This window comes from Protobothrops mucrosquamatus, unplaced genomic scaffold (genome assembly GCF_001527695.2).
Source record: "Protobothrops mucrosquamatus isolate PMUCROS unplaced genomic scaffold, P.Mucros_1.0 scaffold859, whole genome shotgun sequence".
Classification (NCBI taxonomy): domain Eukaryota; kingdom Metazoa; phylum Chordata; class Lepidosauria; order Squamata; family Viperidae; genus Protobothrops; species Protobothrops mucrosquamatus.
This window is the reverse complement of record NW_015387114.1, coordinates 261576-279703: the sequence shown is the minus strand read 5'-3', so window position 1 is coordinate 279703 and position 18128 is coordinate 261576. Positions and strand designations below refer to the sequence as shown.

Genomic DNA, 18128 nt, shown 5'->3' with positions numbered 1-18128 from the left:
CAAAAAAGTTATGACATTTTAGTCCAGTCTATCTCTTTTAGGGACTGGTTAACTGAGATATAGACAATGCTTTCTTGGTTTTTTTTTAAAAAATATCCTTAATATCACTTTGCTTCTTCCACCTTTTTTTATTTTTCAAAGAAAAACTAGAGTATCAGTGCAGAGTCTCAAAAACCATAATCTCTGGGAGATTATTCAAGTTTAGTCATATAGAAAGACAACACTGTACTGGCCTTTTATAAATCACAATTTTAATAGAAAGTTCAATTAACAATTTCTTTTTTTCCTAAGACATCACCGGGGGGGGGGGGAAGTACACCACCACGACACCACAGATAACAGACACAACTCTCAAAGCGCTCCAAACAAATTTCACATACGAATTCAAAGCTACACCCAAGGCTTGATCCCAAATCTGATCTCTGGATCTCCAGAGGTGAATTTTGTATTGGTCAGTCTCCGTGTACAGGTAGTCCTCGACTTACGACCATTCATTTAATGGCCATTTGAAGTTATAACAGCACTGAAAAAAGTGACTTATGACCAGTTTTTCACACTTATGACCGCCACAGCATCCTCACGGTCATATGATCAAAATTCGGGCGCTTGGCAACTGAAATATATTTATCACAGTGGCACTGTCCCAGGATCATGTGATCACCATTTTTGTTAACCTTCTCAGCCAAGCAGTCAATGGAGAAAACCAGACTCACTTAACGACCGCATGATTCGCTTAACAACTGTGATAAAAGATTGTAAAATAATCTTTTATTTTACAACAGAAATTTTGGGCTCAATTGTGGTTGTAGTTGAGGACTACCTGTATCAACTCTCTAATCCACACCTGACAATACCCACCCACCCCCCAAATGAAAGGCAACTGGGGGTGAATCTGGATTAGTGTAACAATTTGGCCTTTAAAATATTTTAGGGGTGAGGGCAACATTTCGTTACTTCGGAAGTATCAGGAAACTGATCCCAGCTAAGTCCAATTTAATTGGAGAGCAAATGATTTCACTCTATAATTTGGGAAAGAAAGTTCTCTACTAAACAAAATATTTTGTATTTCCACAGAGCAGTGTTTCTTAAACGTTCTTCTCCCAGGGAATCCTTCCTGCTTTTAAAAATTATGGAGGATCCAAAAAAAAGCTTTTTTTTTTTTGGTATGTGTTATATATCTCCCCATTTACCCTATTACGAATTAAAACTGATGTATTCGTGCCTTTACCGCTTCTCACAATGGTTTGAGGGGATTTTAATCAATATGTTAAAACTCCCATGGTTTTTTTTCAATTTGTAGCCCTTAATTGGGCAAAATGGTGCATCAAAAGAGCAATAATTTTTGAATCAACATAACTCAAACGGGCTAACTTAAAAAATGCACCCCAAATCCAGGAACCCGGCAAAGTGGCAGGATGTCCCACAGGTCAACCAAGGAGGAAGAGGAGGAAGCTTCACCAGGGCTCTGCTGAAGATTGTGACGGGAGGGAGAAATAGTGCCAGCCTAGATTATATGTGAAAAAGGAAGATGAACCAATCAGTCACAAGTTGTTTAGTATTGCAATTATTTTTCAACATAGGCTGGCAAATGATTTTAAGGACTCCTGAAAGGGTCTTGTGAGGCCTCCAGAGATCCTAAAATCACACTTTTTTTAAAGAAACATTGCTTTAGAACAGGGGTCTCCAAACTTGGCAACTTTAAGACTTGTGGACTTCAGCTCCCAGAATTCCCCAGCATGGCTGGGGAATTCTGGGAGTTGAAGTCCACAAGTCTTAAAAGTTGCCAAGTTCGGAAACCCCTGCTTTACAGAAACACAAAAGCTTCTCCACCCAAGATTTTAGACTCAATATTTGGGGGGGGCAGGGGTTTATAAGTAAAAGCCTTCTCAATTTTAAGATAGGTAACTTAAACATTTAGACAAATCTTGCAAAAGCATTTCCAAGGGTGGCATCATTGCTGTTTTTCAGCAATAACAAATACATCTATTCAAACTCAGGTGCCATCAAGTCCAGAGAGACTTACACTGAGGTAAAATTCTCCTTCACACATCTTTGACAGAACATGCTTAACCATGATTCATTGGGGGGGGGGGAATACACCCTCACATACAATTCAATGAGTTGGCTCAACATGCTAAGCCATGGTATATAAGCTGCAACACGTTCCCACAACCAGAGTCAAACAAACCACAGGATGGCTTAATTATTAGGTGAGCCCAACTTTTGCACTGGAAGTGTAGGGAAATTCAGGCTGCTCCACAGAAAGCTTGGTCACAAACCCTGTGCCTGTGCTGGTAAGATGGCAGCTTAAGAGATTTAGGGTGTGTCAACCAAACGCTTACCTCCAGGGCATACCAAAGCAGAAACATGTCCACCCAATTTGATAGGATAACAAAAGATACAGGCACATATACATACACAAAATACATACACGTACATTAAAGTGGCAGGCCATGTTAGTCACCAGGCTGAATATGCAAGGTGTTCACGAAGACAGGCCATGTTGGCCTTATCAGGACTACTATCGTTGGGCTGCAAAAGTCTAGATGACAGTAAAGGGGAACCAAAACTCTCTTGTCTGCTGCCACTTAAGGGTCACCCAGGTTTCTGCAGACAAGATAGGGTAGCGCCAGCCTTATGGAGACACTGTTACATGGCCACTGTCCAGAGGCACGTTGATATGGCAAGTGGCAACCAGGATGCTGGAAACAAGCCTTGCTCGGCTACCTTGGACACAGAGAAGGCTCTTAAAACGATCCTGGTAGAGCAGATGTGGGGTAGAAACTGTATAAGTTAGAGGGAGAAGTGGTCACCTCCCCTAGTAGACAGTACTATATGTATTGGTAGGAGAGTCACATCCCTCCCAAAGCAGAAACCTTGAGCGTAGGCACCATCAACATTGCATATCTTCACTTAAAAAGCAGAAGGTTGCCTTGTTTCAGAGCAATCATAGTCATCGTTAACACCAACCAAGGAGAAAACTTACATTTCCTGGATTTCCCTCCCCTTCCTCATAATTTCAAGGCTTCTTCTGCATGACAATATGGCGCGTTGAGATGAAGCCAAAGAAACCCTTTACACTTATGTCTCTTTTCCATTGGAATCTGTGGGCCATCCTCACAGCATTATTTAAGAGTCAGCAGTTGCCAAGTTCTCCAGAACGTTACTTTGGGCAACCACAGCAGTAATCAATGGACAGCACAGCAAATCCTGTAGCATGTAAGGCTGATGCTTCCACTCTTGGTATTTCCAGTTAAAGAAATGCAGGAAAATCCTCTGTCCAAGACTTTGAAGAGGTATACCTGGTCAGAATACAGCATATGAGATTGAACGGCCTGTTGGCCTAATTCAATAGAAGGCAGTCTTTTGATTTCCACAAGTTTATAATCCATCTGTTTCAATGTGCAGGGCAAAGCATGTTATGAAAAAGAAATTTCCCCACCTGCGCCTTCCAAATGTATGTGAACTTCAGCCGCCATTACCCGTAGGAGCCAGAGGACTATTTATTTAACTATTAGATTTATATCCCACGTTTATTTTGTACAAGTCAAAGTGATGTCCATCGGCCTCCTGCCTATTTTCCCCACACCCTAGGACAGTGGTGGCGAACCTATGGCACGGGTGCCAGAGGCGGCACTCGGAGCCCTCTCTGTGGGCACACGTGCCGTTGCCCCAGCCTTGCCTCCCTCCGCGACCCCCTCTCCAGCAGCCCCCCTGAAGGAGAGTCGCCCTCGAGCGTGGCCCACACGGAGCAGCGCAGACAAGGACATGGCAGCCAGGCAGCGTAGACAAGACTCTGCTCTCACACCCCATTATGCAGTTGATGCTGCAGGGCACGGGCAGAGGATGTGGCCACCATAGCGCTGCTGGGCTGCCTGGGCGATCTGTAGCGGGCCCTGGAGGCGGTGAGTGGTCCTGTGGGCTAGCGGGATGGGGGATGGGGGTGCAGAGTGGGGGCGGGACAGGGTGGTGGAGCGGGGCGGGGCCAGTTTTTGGACACTCGGTCTCTAAAAGGTTCGCCATCACTGCCCTAAGATGTGGGCTGGACTGAAAGAGAGCGACCGCCCTCAAGTCACTCAGGATTTCACACGTCATGGAGGACTGAAGTTTAGAAGACAGGTAATCCTTGACTTATAACAGTTCATTTAGTGACCATTCAAAGTTACGACGGCACTGAAAAAAATGACCGTTTTTCACACTTATGACCATTGCAGCATCCGCACGGTCCTATGATCCAAATTTGGATGCTTGGCAACTGACACGTTTATGACAGCTGCAGTTGTCCCGGGGTCATGTGATCACTTTTTGGGATCTTTTTACGAGCAAAATCAATGGGGAAGCCAGATTTACTTAACAGCCATGTTACTAGCTTAACTGCAGCGGTCCATTTAATAACTGTGGCAAGAAAGGTCATAAAATGGGGCAAATTTTATTTAACAAATGTTTCACTTAGCAACAGAAATGTTGGCTCAATTATAGTCGTAAGTTAAGGACTACCTGTATCTAGGAGAGGAGTGAAAGGAAGATTAGGGACGCTGAAATCCGATACATCGGGGCACCAATTTGAAAACAGATGTCTATGGAGGAAGGCTGGATTTGATGCGTGTATGCATCTTTTTTTATGAAAGACCCGGAGAACATGTTTTACATGAATGCTGCCCTTTCGAAGAGCTTTCGATATTCTAAACAGAAAATATTGTCCAGGTTTAATCGGCCATGAGGTAAGGAAACACAGTGTGGGGTCAAGCTAGAAAATTGACTGGATGCCTGTTTCCAAGGAAAGAGATGATGCATCCTTTAGTGTTTTTGTCAGAGTCCTTTCCTGATTTTTTTTTTGTGTCTTTCAACCTGCCCACAGAAGGCAGTGTAGAACCAAGTTTACTTCAAAAGACCTCCAGTCTAAAAACATCAGCCCAATCCACCTTTGATGTAAAGCAAAACAACAGAAATGCACAGGCACTGTGGTGACATTTCCAACCGAAGTCATTGAGAAGGCAAATAGCCTTGATCTTTCACATCCACTCTAATGTTGTTGTTGTTTTTGTTGTTGTTTTTAAAAAAGAGAGAGAAAGAAAGACAGAGGGACAGAAGAGGAAGACGTTGGCCAACAGGATCTCGACTTCTCATGCATCTTGCAGGTCCGGAATGTCAGACAGGATCATGGGAGAGCCCAACTGCAGTTCTTGCTGGAGGGACTCCATGTCAGCAGGGTTCATGCGATGGACTTCCAGCCAATCAGCGAGAAGCGAGGCCGAGAGTGGGGCAGAGTCACCTTGACTAATAAAGTACAAGAGAGAGAGAGAGACCAGGAGATGGGATGAAGACAAAGCAATGGACAACATGAGCTCTAAACAATCTGGATCAGTGCTTCTCAGCAACTCTATGATGGCTGAGGGGATTCTGGGAGTTGAAGTCCGCACATTTTAGAGTTGCCAAGGTTGAGAAACAATATTCTAAATAAAATCCTAGAGCGTCTCCAGATAAAATTCTTTTTTATGGCATGAAGGCCGATCAAATTTAGTGATAGCTTCTGCAGTATGGCTTTTGATGGAGCCCCACCCAAGTTATATTATTATTATTCAGCAAACATACCTCCTGCTTCCTATTTTCCCCACAACAACCAACCTGTGAGGTGGCTTGGGCTGAAAGAGAATAAGTGCCCCAAAAAATGTTCTAGGAAGGCCTAGAACTCAGAGTCTCCTAATTTCTAGGCCAGTTAACCACTACTCAAGCTGACTCTCCAAACTTCAACAAAATATAGGAAGAACGGCCATTGAGGATTAGGGAACAAATTTAACTCATCCAAAATTTGAAAATCATGCAAAACCAGCCATCCACAAGATTTTGCCTTCCAGATATGTTGGGCCTCATCTCTAATAATCTTTCATGGGACTAGCTGGGCTTTGTGGGGGTTGAAGGGGAGCAGGTAGTAGAAGACAGATTCCAACTAAGCAATGTTCCTTGTCAGATCTTACCACTGTCAGATCTTGGCTCCTCCTTGTCTTACATCTATCAAAAGAAGATTGCCCTGTTTTCAATGGTATCAGAGCAAGTAAGCCAATAAGAAGACAGTCGCCCTCTTTGTCTATTAGGACCATGTTACTTCCTGCTGCCCATCCAGAAGCTAGTTCCAATGAAAGTAAATATCTGTTCCTGAATGCATGTATTCTTCCACCGATTCCATAGCCCACACTTCTCCCCACAAAGCCCCAACAAACAGGACACATGAAACACCTCTCACCTCTCTCTGTTCTCCCCCACCATGTCGAAAGACTGATTCAGGAATTCTTCCAGGTCAAATCCAACCCCGTAACCGGCACCGCTGCCTTTGGGCGTTCCAGAGAAGACAGGAGGCAAAAGATCTTCCACCTGGAATGAAGAATCAACAAAAATTAATGTAGGACTACCAATGATTTGAAGACAAGGGTCTCTCCATACAACCTTATTCCTGCATGAATAGCTCAGTTGCTCAGCACCATGAGCAAACTATCTCCTCAACCTGATACCCTAAAGCAGGGGTCTTCAAACTTGGCCCTTTTATGACCTGTGGACTTCAACTCCCAGAATTCCTCAGCCAGGCACACGTGCCTGGCTGAGGAATTCTGGGAGTTGAAGTCCACAAGTCATAAAAGGGCCAAGTTTGAAGACCCCTGCCCTAAAGAGATATCCCCTAATCCCCCCCAATCAGCATCTTTTTTGGGATACACTGTTTGAAAATGATGGATGTTAAAGCACATCTGGAGCACAGCAGGAAAAGGAAAACACTGGCTTGTCAACCAGTCCAAATAAAAGGAAAGGGAGTGTAAGGTTCAAAGAAGTCAGCTGCCTTTGAACAACCATCACGAGTCAGAGAAACAAACAAGTTTAAACCTGCTAAATTCCTTTCGGTGGGAGTTGAACAAAATTAACGTTCTCCGGATCTGATCCAGAATAAACAGTTTTTTTCATTCAAGGCATTGTGTTGACCGACACACACACACACACACACACACACACACACACACACACACAACAAAGAGGACGGTGCTCCTTTCTCAGGCTGCAAAAAAGATTCTTGCTTATCTCTAGGAGCTCCATAAGAGAAACGCTGCAACCTGCACAGAACGTTCTGGGAATTCAACTGCTGAGCGTCCCGCAGAAACGGCATTAAGTTTACCATGAGCATCTTCTAGAGCAGGGCTTTTCAACCTTTTCACCCATTGTACCACTTTTAGGATATGGCAATATCCGAGTACCACCAGTCGCCTAGCAAGGTGTCAAAAACTTCCTCCTGTCTGAGGTTTCCATTGTGGTGAGCATTTCTGTTGAGGATTGGCAGCGGGGGTGGAGTGGGGTGGGGTGTTTGGTTTTTATTCCCCCCGTCTGCTGGGTGGTTGCCGCAGGTTTTGGTCACTTCACGTGACCCTGGGACACTGTGACCGTCATAAATATGAATCAGTTGCCAAGCATCTGAATGTAAATCACAAGACCCTGGAGATGCTGCAACATTCCAGCTGATTGGTGCTTCTTCAGGGCTCAGCAGAAGTGCCAGGATCAGCGCCGAGCTCCAGTTGGAGCCTGAAGCTGATCCTGGTGCTTCCACTGAGCCCCGATAGCCCCGAAGAAGCCCCAATCATCTGGAAAGCGGTACTGATCCTGGCGCTTCCGCTGAGCCCTGACAGCCCTGCAGCTCCAGCCATCTCTCGCTCAGGCTTGTGCGGTGCTGCCACCGGTTCAGTCATTCCCCTCCCCCGCTACCACTTTTATAGGATGGTCGCGTACCACTTGCCAGGTGCCAATGTACCACAGGTGGTACCCGTACCACTGGTTGAAAAGCCCTGTTCTAGAGATGCCAAGGGCTCCCAACTCTTGGGGATTATAGGAAGGGATTATAGGAAGGGCACAAACATCAATAGGCCGACTACCCCAAGCCATGTATCCTCCTGATATCAAAAGGAAGAGCCCCTCCAGGGCTTTTACCTGAGATTTGGACAGCTGCTGCGTTACCACGTTGATATCAGGAGATTCTGAAGGAAGTCCTGATGCCACCTGGGACTGAACTGACCCTCTACTTTCTTCTGTGGTCAACGCCTGGGGCGGAAGTTCAGACTTGCCCATCTCCGACTGGAACAGAGGCTGATCTGCCCCAGCTCTTGCCACAAAGTTGACAACTGGTTCTGGCAAAGGCCCGGCGGGTGCCACCTCAGGCTGACCTACAGGCAGTTGCCCAGACACAGCCCAGTTCTCAGGCGGAGAGACGCTACGCCAAGCATTGAGGGCGGTCACGCCATACGGACCTTGGAAGATCTCGCTCGGGGCATACTTGATGTTCAAGAGGCACTCGGACTTGGCAGGGATGGCTTTGGGGCAAGCCGGGGTGGCCACCACGAAGGGGGCAGTCTGCGCTGGGAAAAAGCGAATAACGTTGGCGTTGGAGGCCTGGACCGAGGCTAGCTCGGTCCCCACCGGAAGAAGGGTTAGTTTGGGGGCAAGGCCTGGTGGCGCTTTGTCGGAGAAAGCAAGGAATTCAGAAGGGGCTGGGGTGCTATGAGAAGGGGTGGGCGTCATGCAGGCCGATGGGTGGGCCCGCGGGGGCAAGGGCTTGGCGGCAGGAACGGAAGGGAGGGCATGACCGGCAGGGGTTCTCTGGGATGGGACCGTGGGCCCATTTGGGATTGGCTTGCTCTGGGTGCGGTCCACCATCTTGGTCCACCTTTCCAGAAGGTTCCGGTCGTTCTCAGTCAGCATGTCTCTGTGTTCCCGTTCCTTCTCCTTCTTCTGCTTCTCTCGCTCCTTGGCCCGTTCCTGGCGCCGTTTCCGTTTCTCCTCCCTCTCACGCTGGCGTTCCTTCGCCGTTACCGGTCTCCGGATATCAGGAGTCTCTGGGACAGAGGAAAGTATATCTGCAAGACAGAAAGAGCCAGGGGATATCCGTGAAGAAGGAGTCCAAAAAGTGAAGATGACGGCTACAAATACATTATCAAGGCCACGCTTTTTTTAAAAAAAAAGAAAAAAAAGCATACCTCACAGGTTAGCATCACTACAGGTAGTTCTCAACTTACAACTATTTGTTTAGTGGCCATTGGAGGTTACGACAGCACTGACAAAAAGTGACATGACTGTTTTTCACCCTTACGGCCATGGCAACATCTCCCATGGTCACATGTCATCAAAATTCAGATGCTTGGCAACTGGTTCATATTTATGATGCTTGCAGCGTCCCCAGGGTCACGTGATCCCCTTTTTGTGACCTTCCGATAAGCAAAGTCAAAGGGGGAAGGCCAGATTCACTTAACAACCGTGTTGCTAACTTAACAACTTGCAGCAATTCAATTGACCACTGTGCCAAGAAAGGCAATACAATGGGGCAAAAGTCGCTTAGCGAGGGTCTCGCTTAGCAACAGAAACCTGTGGCTCAATTGTGGTTGTAAGTCAAGGACTACCTGTATTTTCACTCCGATTCTCTCAAAAGTTTCTCAGCATTTTCCTGGCTTCTAACCGGGGATTACAGCTTATCATGCTCAGGGATTCAGGGAAATCATCCAAACAATTAAAAAACGAAAATTAGAATATTTCGGACATGTGATGCGACACCCAGAAAAATACGGCGTACTCCATTTAATCCTCCAGGGAAAGATTGAAGGCAAACGAGGTCCAGGCAGAAGAAGAACATCGTGGCTTCAAAATCTAAGGGACTGTGGTTTGGACAAAACTCAGCAGCACTTTTTCGTGCGGCTGCTGATAAAAACAGGATCACCAACATGATCGCCAATGTCCGATAATGGATATGGCAGAAGAAGAAGATGCTCATACCGCATCCAGGATCCAATCCCTTTTGTTTCCGCTGAACCTCGGAAAACTAACAATTGCTGTGAAGTCCTTTTCAAAGGAGGCTTCTAAGACTCTACAACAATATTCATTTCTTAGTGGCTTCACAATATGCTACACTTCTGTCTGGAAAGAATATTCAAGGTTGCTTGGCTTTGAAAACAAGCCAGGTGTAAAAACGATGGAAGAAAAAATACAAAGCTAGAAAGGTGAAAACATTTGCATCTGTATACTTCTTTGCGGCAATTATTTATATCTCACTCTTCAGGGTTACAACCTCACAAGAGTAGTTTCGAGCAACATAGTAATTGCTAAGGTGCAATATTATCCAGATGCAATATTACATGCAATAAATATTATCTGATTTTTTTATTATTTTTTTAAAAAAACCCTTAACTTTCTTCTAAAACAGACATGTCAAACACAAGGCCCGGGGGCCGGATGCGGCCTGCGATGTGGTTTCATATCGCCCGCGAAGCCATCCTGGAAACAGTGAGGGAACCAGCCCCCTCTGCCTTGGCCCTGGCCCAGGCCAGCCGGGAGCCAATGTACAATTTTGTGGTGGCCATCTATGCTGAAACGCATTCAGTCTTAGCTCCACAAGGCCGTCTAGAAACAGCGAGGAACCAGGAGAACCTTGAGCAGCAGCCTTGAGGAAGTGGGGCTGGGCTTGGTGCCGTGGGTGCTCAAGGGCCAGGCTGGGCATTTGACCTCTGCTGCCCAGGGCTCCGGGCAGCCTGCACCACCAACCCCCCCCCCACGCATGGCCTGAGAGGAACAGTGAGGCTCCTCCAGTGGACCATGCCTTGGCCCTTACCCTGGTCCTACCCCCTTCTGCCAGAGATCCTCAGATCTGTCCCACTCCTGCCCAGGCCCCCACAGGCACCCTTGATGCGAATGATGTAGAGCTGGCCACGCCCACCCAGTAGGCCACACCCACTCCATCCATGCCCACCCAGTAGGCCACACCCACCCTGCCCCCCCCCGACCCCCTGAGGGCAACCACAATGCTGATGCGGCCCTCAATGAAATTGTTCTAAAAGATTACTTGATTTTGATTTTGGATGAAATTGAAAAGGTAGTCCTCGATTTACAGCCATTCATTTAGCGACCGTTTGAAGTTACAGTGGCGTTGAAAAAAAGGGACTCACGACCGGCTTTCACACTTAACAACTACGGCAGCATCCCCCAGGGTCACATGATCAAAATTCAGGCGCTTGGCAACTGGCATGTACTTATGACGGTTGCACTGTCCTGGGGTTACGTGATTACTATCTGCAACCTTCCCAGCCGGCTTCCGACAAGCAAAGTCAACGGGGGGAAGCCGGCTCGGCTCGCTTCACTTAATAACTACTTGATTCGCTTAACAACTGTGTCAAAAATAAATCGTAAAAAGGGGGAAATCAACCGTCTTGCTTAACATTGGAAAATTTGGACTCCACTGTGGTCATAAGTTGAGGTTTACCTGTATATATCAGAGAGACGCGAGTTAAATAACTGGATTATCTCCAACCTAGAGGCCTGTCCTATCGCTTCCCAGGGCCAAACCGGAGAAAGCTTTACCTTTGTTTTTATTCCGGAGTGCAGACTGCAGGATGAGGGCTTTGAGAGCAGCTTTGGTGTCATCTGAGATGGCGCCTTCCCGCTTGGGTGGGGCCGCCGGGGCCTCTGCCTCCGCCTTTACTTCTGGCTGCGTGACAGAAGAAGCCACGAGAGGAGAGGAGAAGTCAATGGCCTCTGTCGGGTAAGGCATGGGAGAGGCCATCACATAATCATCGTCGGCGCACGGAGAACCAGCACTGGGCATGTCAATGTCATTGCAGCGCAGCAGCAGCGCCTGGCTAGCGGTATTATCATCCACCCCGCCGTCCACCACTGCCGGCGTAAGAGTGGGCTTGAAACTGATCTGCCGCCGGATGCCTTCCCGGCGTTCGTGGAAGTCCTTGATTTCCGCCACGATTGTCTCCTTGATCTGTTCCTTGGTCAGCACCTGTTTGTCGAAGTCAAAGTCAAACGCCGGGACACAGTCGGGCTCGTCGTCCGGATCATGATACTTACACAGGAACGGGTGGTTCAAGGCCTCCACCACAGAGATGCGCTCGCGCGGGTCGAAGCGGAGCATCTTTGAGAGCAAAGACAAGGCCTTCCGGTCCGCGTTCTGGTAGAGGCTCTCCCAGGGCACTGGCTGGCGCGACGGCAAGCTTTGGATGTAGGCACGCACCCGGTCAGCACCGATGGAATGGACAACTTTGGCGGGGGGAGTGCCCAGGACAGTGATGATCAGCTGCAGTTGGTGGATATAGTTTTTCCCGGGAAAAAGCTGCTTCCGCCCGAGCATCTCTGCAAAGATACACCCCACCGACCACATGTCTATAGCCTGGGTGTACTCGTGCAGAGACAGCATCAGCTCTGGGGCTCTGTACCAGCGAGTGGCCACGTACTCCGTCATGAAGTACTTGTATTCGACCGGCTTGGTGCAGAGGCCCCGGGCCATGCCAAAGTCACCGATCTTCAGCTCGCAGTTCTCATTGATCAGCAGGTTGCTGGGCTTGAGGTCTCGATGGATGACATTAGCCGAGTGGATGTACTTAAGGCCTCGGAGGAGCTGGTAGAGGAAGTAGCGCACGTGCTCCAAAGTGAGAGGCTGCGACGAATGGATAATCTGATGGAGGTCGCTCTCCATTAAGTCTAGCACCACATAGCTGCCATCGGGGGGAAAAAGGGGCACAAGTCAATAAAAGGGTGAATCTGGAGTATGTGTTGCTCACATACCCGAATAATCTTGGACCTCTTACGCAGACACACAAACCTTCCTTGTTGGGGGGTTGTAAAAATAACCCTCTGTGCTATTCAAGAGCCAAATGGTAGCACCGCACTTACATTGATGTGCATATCACATATTGATGTGATAACCTAGAACAGTGATGGTGAACCTTTTAGAGACCGAGTGCCCAAACTGCAACCCAAAACCCACTTATCGCCGGGTGCCAGGTGGGCGTGGCCCACTGAATGGGCGAGGCTGTGGTCATGGCAGACTGGGTGGGTGTGGCCAAGGTGGGTGTGGTCACCTCAATGTTGCTCATGGGGAGGGATGCCTGTGGGGGCCAGGCAGGGTTGGGGAAGATCCAGGGGATCTCTGGCAGGTGGGCGGTGGGCAGGAGGCTCATCCTGAGGGGTGAGGCGAGGCAAGACGAGGCAGGGCGGGGTTGCCATTGTCACAGGGCAAGGTGAGGCAAGGGCCAGGACGGCTGCTGCCTGACACCATCGGCCCCCGAACACAGAGGCCAGCGAGCGCATGGGGGCCGACAGTGTCCGTCAGCAGCCACAGCCTGCCGGACCGTCGACCGGCGCATTCTGGGGCTCCGCAGCCCGCCCCCAGCAGTTCAGAGATGCCGCCTCTGAGCTGGACGGCCAACAGCTGAGGAGGCGATGCAGTGGGTCGTGCCCGGGAAAAGGAGAGCATGCGAGGCCAGGAGGGATGGGATGGGGGAAGAGGGAAACCAGCCATTGTGGGATGCATCCGGCCACGTGGGACCTCGGCGAGTTAGCAGGCGGCTGGTTGAAGAGGGACAGTTGCCATCTCCACGGCATGGTGCGCGTGCCCACAGAGAGGGTTTTGAGTGCCGCCTCTGGCACGCGTGCCATAGGTTCGCCACCACTGACCTAGAAGACTGTCCACTTGGAAATGGAGAGTAAAAGAATCATAACAGAGCGGGGAGGCAGGGGATGTTATGGTTCCCCTCTCCTAAGGATGTCCATCCAGCAGGACCAAGATGGAGGGCCTTCTCTGTAGTGGCTCCTTCCCTGAGGAACATCAACCACCTGGACATAAGATTGGCCCCCACTTGTTTTTGTATTAAGCTTTTATCCTTATAAGCCACCAGAATCACTGGTGAGGGTGAGTCGGATGGTCATATATATTTTCTTAAATAAATGAATAAACAGTGGCCCTCGTACATTTTGATCCTACTTCCTTGAATTGAGAAAGCATATGTGCTATTTCCAAGTCAATAAAATATCCACAATAAGCCTGGAAAGTAAGTACAAGAGAGACTGACTCAACCAAGGACAACCAATAAGGTATCATTATTTTGGATCTGGATTTTCAAACTTCCTGACAACCACTAATATTATCTCATCTTGGTATTAAGAGAAACCATGAGAGATTGTCCATTGGAAACTGTCGTGGTCCCAAAATTTCTGGGAACCTGATGCAGAAAAAAATAATCACCTCCACCAGAAGCAGCAATTCCCCCAAGCACTTAGTATTTCAAGAAGCCTTCATAGCAATTAGCCAAAACTGCATTTGTGGCCTGATATCAAGCAAGGTTATTTTTGTTTTATGTTAATATTTGTGTTTTAATCATTTTTAATATTTAATGTGAGACAGTCAAAGTCATATACTTGAAGATGGGCAGCTATATAAAAGAAGAGATGGGTAACTTTGGCCTCAGGATTCTTTGTGTAACCTTCTGAGCTGATACTAATTTAATCAGCTTCCTACAAGAAGAGATGAACTGTTTTAATTTATTGTCTCATAAAGGTTGCTGAAATTTCAGACAGGGCTAGAAGGCATGACTAGGACAAGTTAGTATTTCTCAAGCCTGGCAAACTTTAAGACATTCACTTAACAATAATAACAATAATAGAATTGGAAGGGACCTTTGAGGTCTTCTAGTCCAGCCCCCTGCTCAGGCTGGAAACCCTATACCATTTTCAGACAAATGGCTGTCCAGTCTCTTCTTAAAAACTTCCAGTGTTGGAGCATTCACCGCTTCTGGAGGCAGGTTGTTCCACTGGTTAATTGTTCTAACTGTCAGGAAATTTCTCCTTAGTTCTAGGTTGCTTCTCTCCTTGATTAGTTTCTATCCGTTGCTTCTTGTCCTGCCTTCAGGTGCTTTGGAAAATAGCTTGACTCCCTCTTCTTTGTGGTAGCCCCTGAGATACTGGAACACTGCTATCATGTCCCCCCTCGCCCTTCTCTTCGTTAAACTAGACATACCCAATTCCAGCAACCGTTCCTCGTGTGTTTTAGTCTCCAGTCCCCTGATCATCTTTGTTGCTCTTCTCTGTACTCTTTCTAGAGTCTCAACATCTTTTTTTACATCGTGGTGACCAAAACTGGATGTAGTATTCCAAGTGTGGCCTTACCAAGGCATTGTAAAGTGGTATTAACACTTACACGGACTTGAATTCAGCATAAGGCACGGAAGGTTTCAGGATATCCTTGATGGCAATGATGTTATCATGCTTGAAATGTTTCAAGATTTTAAGTTCCCGGAGAGTACGCTTGGCATTCATCACCACGTCAAAGGCATTTGGAATCTTCTTGATCGCCACCTGCTGGCCTGTGAAGTGGAAAACAGGAGAGAGGTGAGGAGACGTTGCACGTTTGACACCCCTGCTCTAAAGGTTCTGACAAGCACTGGGTGGATTTTTTTTTTCTAACTGGTTAAACATTTTTAAATCTAATGGCTTTTATTGGGGGGAGGATTTGAGGAATGTTTTCTTACTGCAATGTTTATTTGTTTTCCTTTAAAATATAACAGAAAAAGGAAAAAAAGGAACAAAACACAAAAATAACCACAATGGATACATTCTCAAAGGGGGAAAATGCATAAAAAGTACTTTAAGGAAAAAAAGTGGAAAAATACCATATAAAAAAGAAATAAAGTATAATATATTGGTATAACAATTAACATTTACAATTCTATAGATACTGACCTAATGTAAGTATAACTCAAAAGCATATACAGGTAGTCCTCGACTTACAACAGTTCATTTAGTGACCAACGTTATAACAGCACTGAAAAAAGTGACTTATGGCCGCTTTTCACACTTACGATCATCGTAGCATCCCTATGATCACATAATTAAAAGTCAAACACTTGACAACTGACTCATGTTTCGGACAGTCATCACATCCCCCTTTGCAACATTCTGACAAGCAAAGTCAATGGGGAATCCTGATTCACTTAACAGCCATGTGACTAACTTCACAACTGCACTGATTCACTTAACAAGTGTGACAAGAAAGGTTGGGAAACGGAACAAAATTCACTAAACTGTCTCACTTAGCAACAAAAATTTGGGGTTCAATTGTGATCGTAAGTCAAGGACTACCTATATCAGGGGTGGGCAACCTTGGCTCTTTTATGACTCGTGGACTTCAACTCCCAGAATTCCTGAGCCAGCCATGCTGAGGGGAAAGGGAGAGGTTTCCAAGCTGAGCCATGCTGGCTCAGGAATTCTGGGAGTTGAAGTCCACAAGTCACAAAAGAGCCAAGGTTGCCTACCCCTGACCTATATATTTATTTCTAATATATTTGTGTGGGAATTCAGCCTATTCAGTCGATTTATATTACACTGTACTGCATGAGCTCAGAAAGTAGATAATTCACTTTCCAAACTAAGTTACTTCACAAATCCAACAACTCACACCTTTTCTTAACGACCGTTTACAAATGAAGCACACACAGCTGGTTTTGAATTCATACAGGTAGATCTTGACTTTCGACTGGTCACTTAGCAATCATTCAAAGTTACAACAGACCACCCAAAAGCTATGCCATCTGGTTCTGGAGTTCCGACATCTGCACACATCTCTTTGATCACAAGATCGCATTTTGGACACTTGGCAACCAGTTCAGCTTTACCACTGGTTACAGCGTTCCACAGTCGCATGGTCACAATTTAAGTTTTTTGCCAGCTTTTGGTCTTTGGGGCCAAAAAACGCCCATAGGAATATATTGATTTGCTTAATTACCACTGCATTTCCAAAACAACAGCAGCATTCACTTAACCACTAATACAAAAAAAAAAAGTTATAAAACCAGATTCAAGTCATGAGGGTGCCTTGACTTATGACTGTCATGACACAAAATGGAAATTTTGAGCTCCATTATGGGCATACGTAGAGGACAAGGTGAACCAAATTAAACAACTACATTATTCCTCAATTCAGACAATTTCTGAATCTAACCTAAACATTTAATGTACTTTGGGACCTTGACATTTCTGTAGGCCTTATGCCAATGATCTGCTCTGTATTTCAGCGCAATATATAAAACCAGCTATCTCTATTTCTCAGTGTTTTGGCAAGTCTTCCCCGGCTTGTCAGTTCCTTTAGAACAGGGGTCTTCAAACTTGATCCTTTTATGACTTGTGGACTTCAACTCCCAGAATTCCTCAGCCAGACATGCCTGGCTGAGGAATTCTGGGAGTTGAAGTCCACAAGTCATAAAAGGACCAAGTTTGAAGACCCCTGCTTTAGAATTATATTTCCTAAAATTCCCAGCCAGCATGATGGAAGAATTTTGAAGCTGTAGTCCCAAAAGAGATGGAAGGCAGATAGTCAAGAAAGTCTGGTTTAGATCCAGGCACTGAGTTTGAACATGGCATAGGCCAGAGGTAGGCAACCTTGGCTCTTTTATGACTCGTGGACTCCAACTCCCAGAATTCCTGAGCCAGCATGGCTCAGCTTGGAAACCTCTCCCTTTCCCCTCAGCATGGCTGGATCAGGAATTCTGGGAGTTGAAGTCCACGAGTCATAAAAGAGCCAAGGTTGCCTACCCCTGGCATAGGCAAAAACATACTTAAGGATTCAGTCTTAACAGAAAATGTGTGAGCCCGGCAGTATATTGATAAGATGCATACCCAGCAGCATAGACCTTAAAAAGTGATGGCTGCAGCAAATTGTCGTAGCCCCAGAATCAGCAATTCATCATTAAGCAAAGCAGTTAAGTGAAACCACAACTGGGCTTATGATATGATCTCAATTCAGTTTTCCAAACCTATGGCGATCGTAAGGGCGAAGCTTGGCTGCATTGTTACTTTTTCATCACAATCATAAATACAAGGCAATGGCTGTACGAGACAGTAGCTAAATGAGGACTTCCCATATGCATTAATATTTCAGGGTACTAAACCCAAACTTTGCAGAAAACACCAAGCAGAAAACAGCAGGAAATATACTACTGATACACACTGCTAGTCAAGGAGAATTCCTCTATGCCCCGCCTCTATGCAGGAGAGAAAACCACATAAGAATCTCAACAGCCACTCAGCAGAGAGCAGGGTGAGGCTCTCTGACTCAACACACCTGTGTCTTTGCGCCGTGCTGAGCTCACCACACCATAAGCTCCGGTGCCAATTGTTTCAATGACTTCATACTCATCTCCCACTTCAAAGGTGACGTCAAATGACCGGGCCTTCAAAATGGCTAAGTTCTTCGCTGCCACTGTGGCCTGATGGGTGGATTCCTGCTTGGGTTGACTCTCAGCTGCTTCCTCGCCCTCATCTTCCACTGGGGGTTCAGCCAT

At 46.6% G+C, this 18128-nt stretch overlaps 1 protein-coding gene across 1 annotated transcript; it reads right to left on the bottom strand.

Moving 5' to 3' along the window:
- Positions 1-5081: 5081 nt before the first annotated feature.
- On the bottom strand, positions 5082-18128 carry MAPK7 (mitogen-activated protein kinase 7). The gene is made up of 6 exons (XM_015819104.1): positions 17909-18128; positions 14990-15155; positions 11371-12509; positions 7960-8882; positions 6242-6369; positions 5082-5277 (listed from the first exon to the last, which is right to left on the bottom strand). Exons 1-6 carry the CDS (start codon positions 18126-18128, stop codon positions 5124-5126), a joined length of 2730 nt encoding a protein of 909 aa, XP_015674590.1. The 3' UTR covers positions 5082-5123.

Coding starts and splice junctions, on each gene's coding strand:
- MAPK7 (XM_015819104.1), bottom strand. CDS start 18,128: ATGGCTGAACCCCCAGTGGAAGATGAGGGCGAGGAAGCAGCTGAGAGT. Junction 15,156..17,908: donor AGCACGGCGCAAAGACACAG/GTGTGTTGAGTC, acceptor TCCACTTCACAG/GCCAGCAGGTGGCGATCAAG. Junction 5,278..6,241: donor GTGGGGGAGAACAGAGAGAG/GTGAGAGGTGTT, acceptor GTACTTTATTAG/TCAAGGTGACTCTGCCCCAC.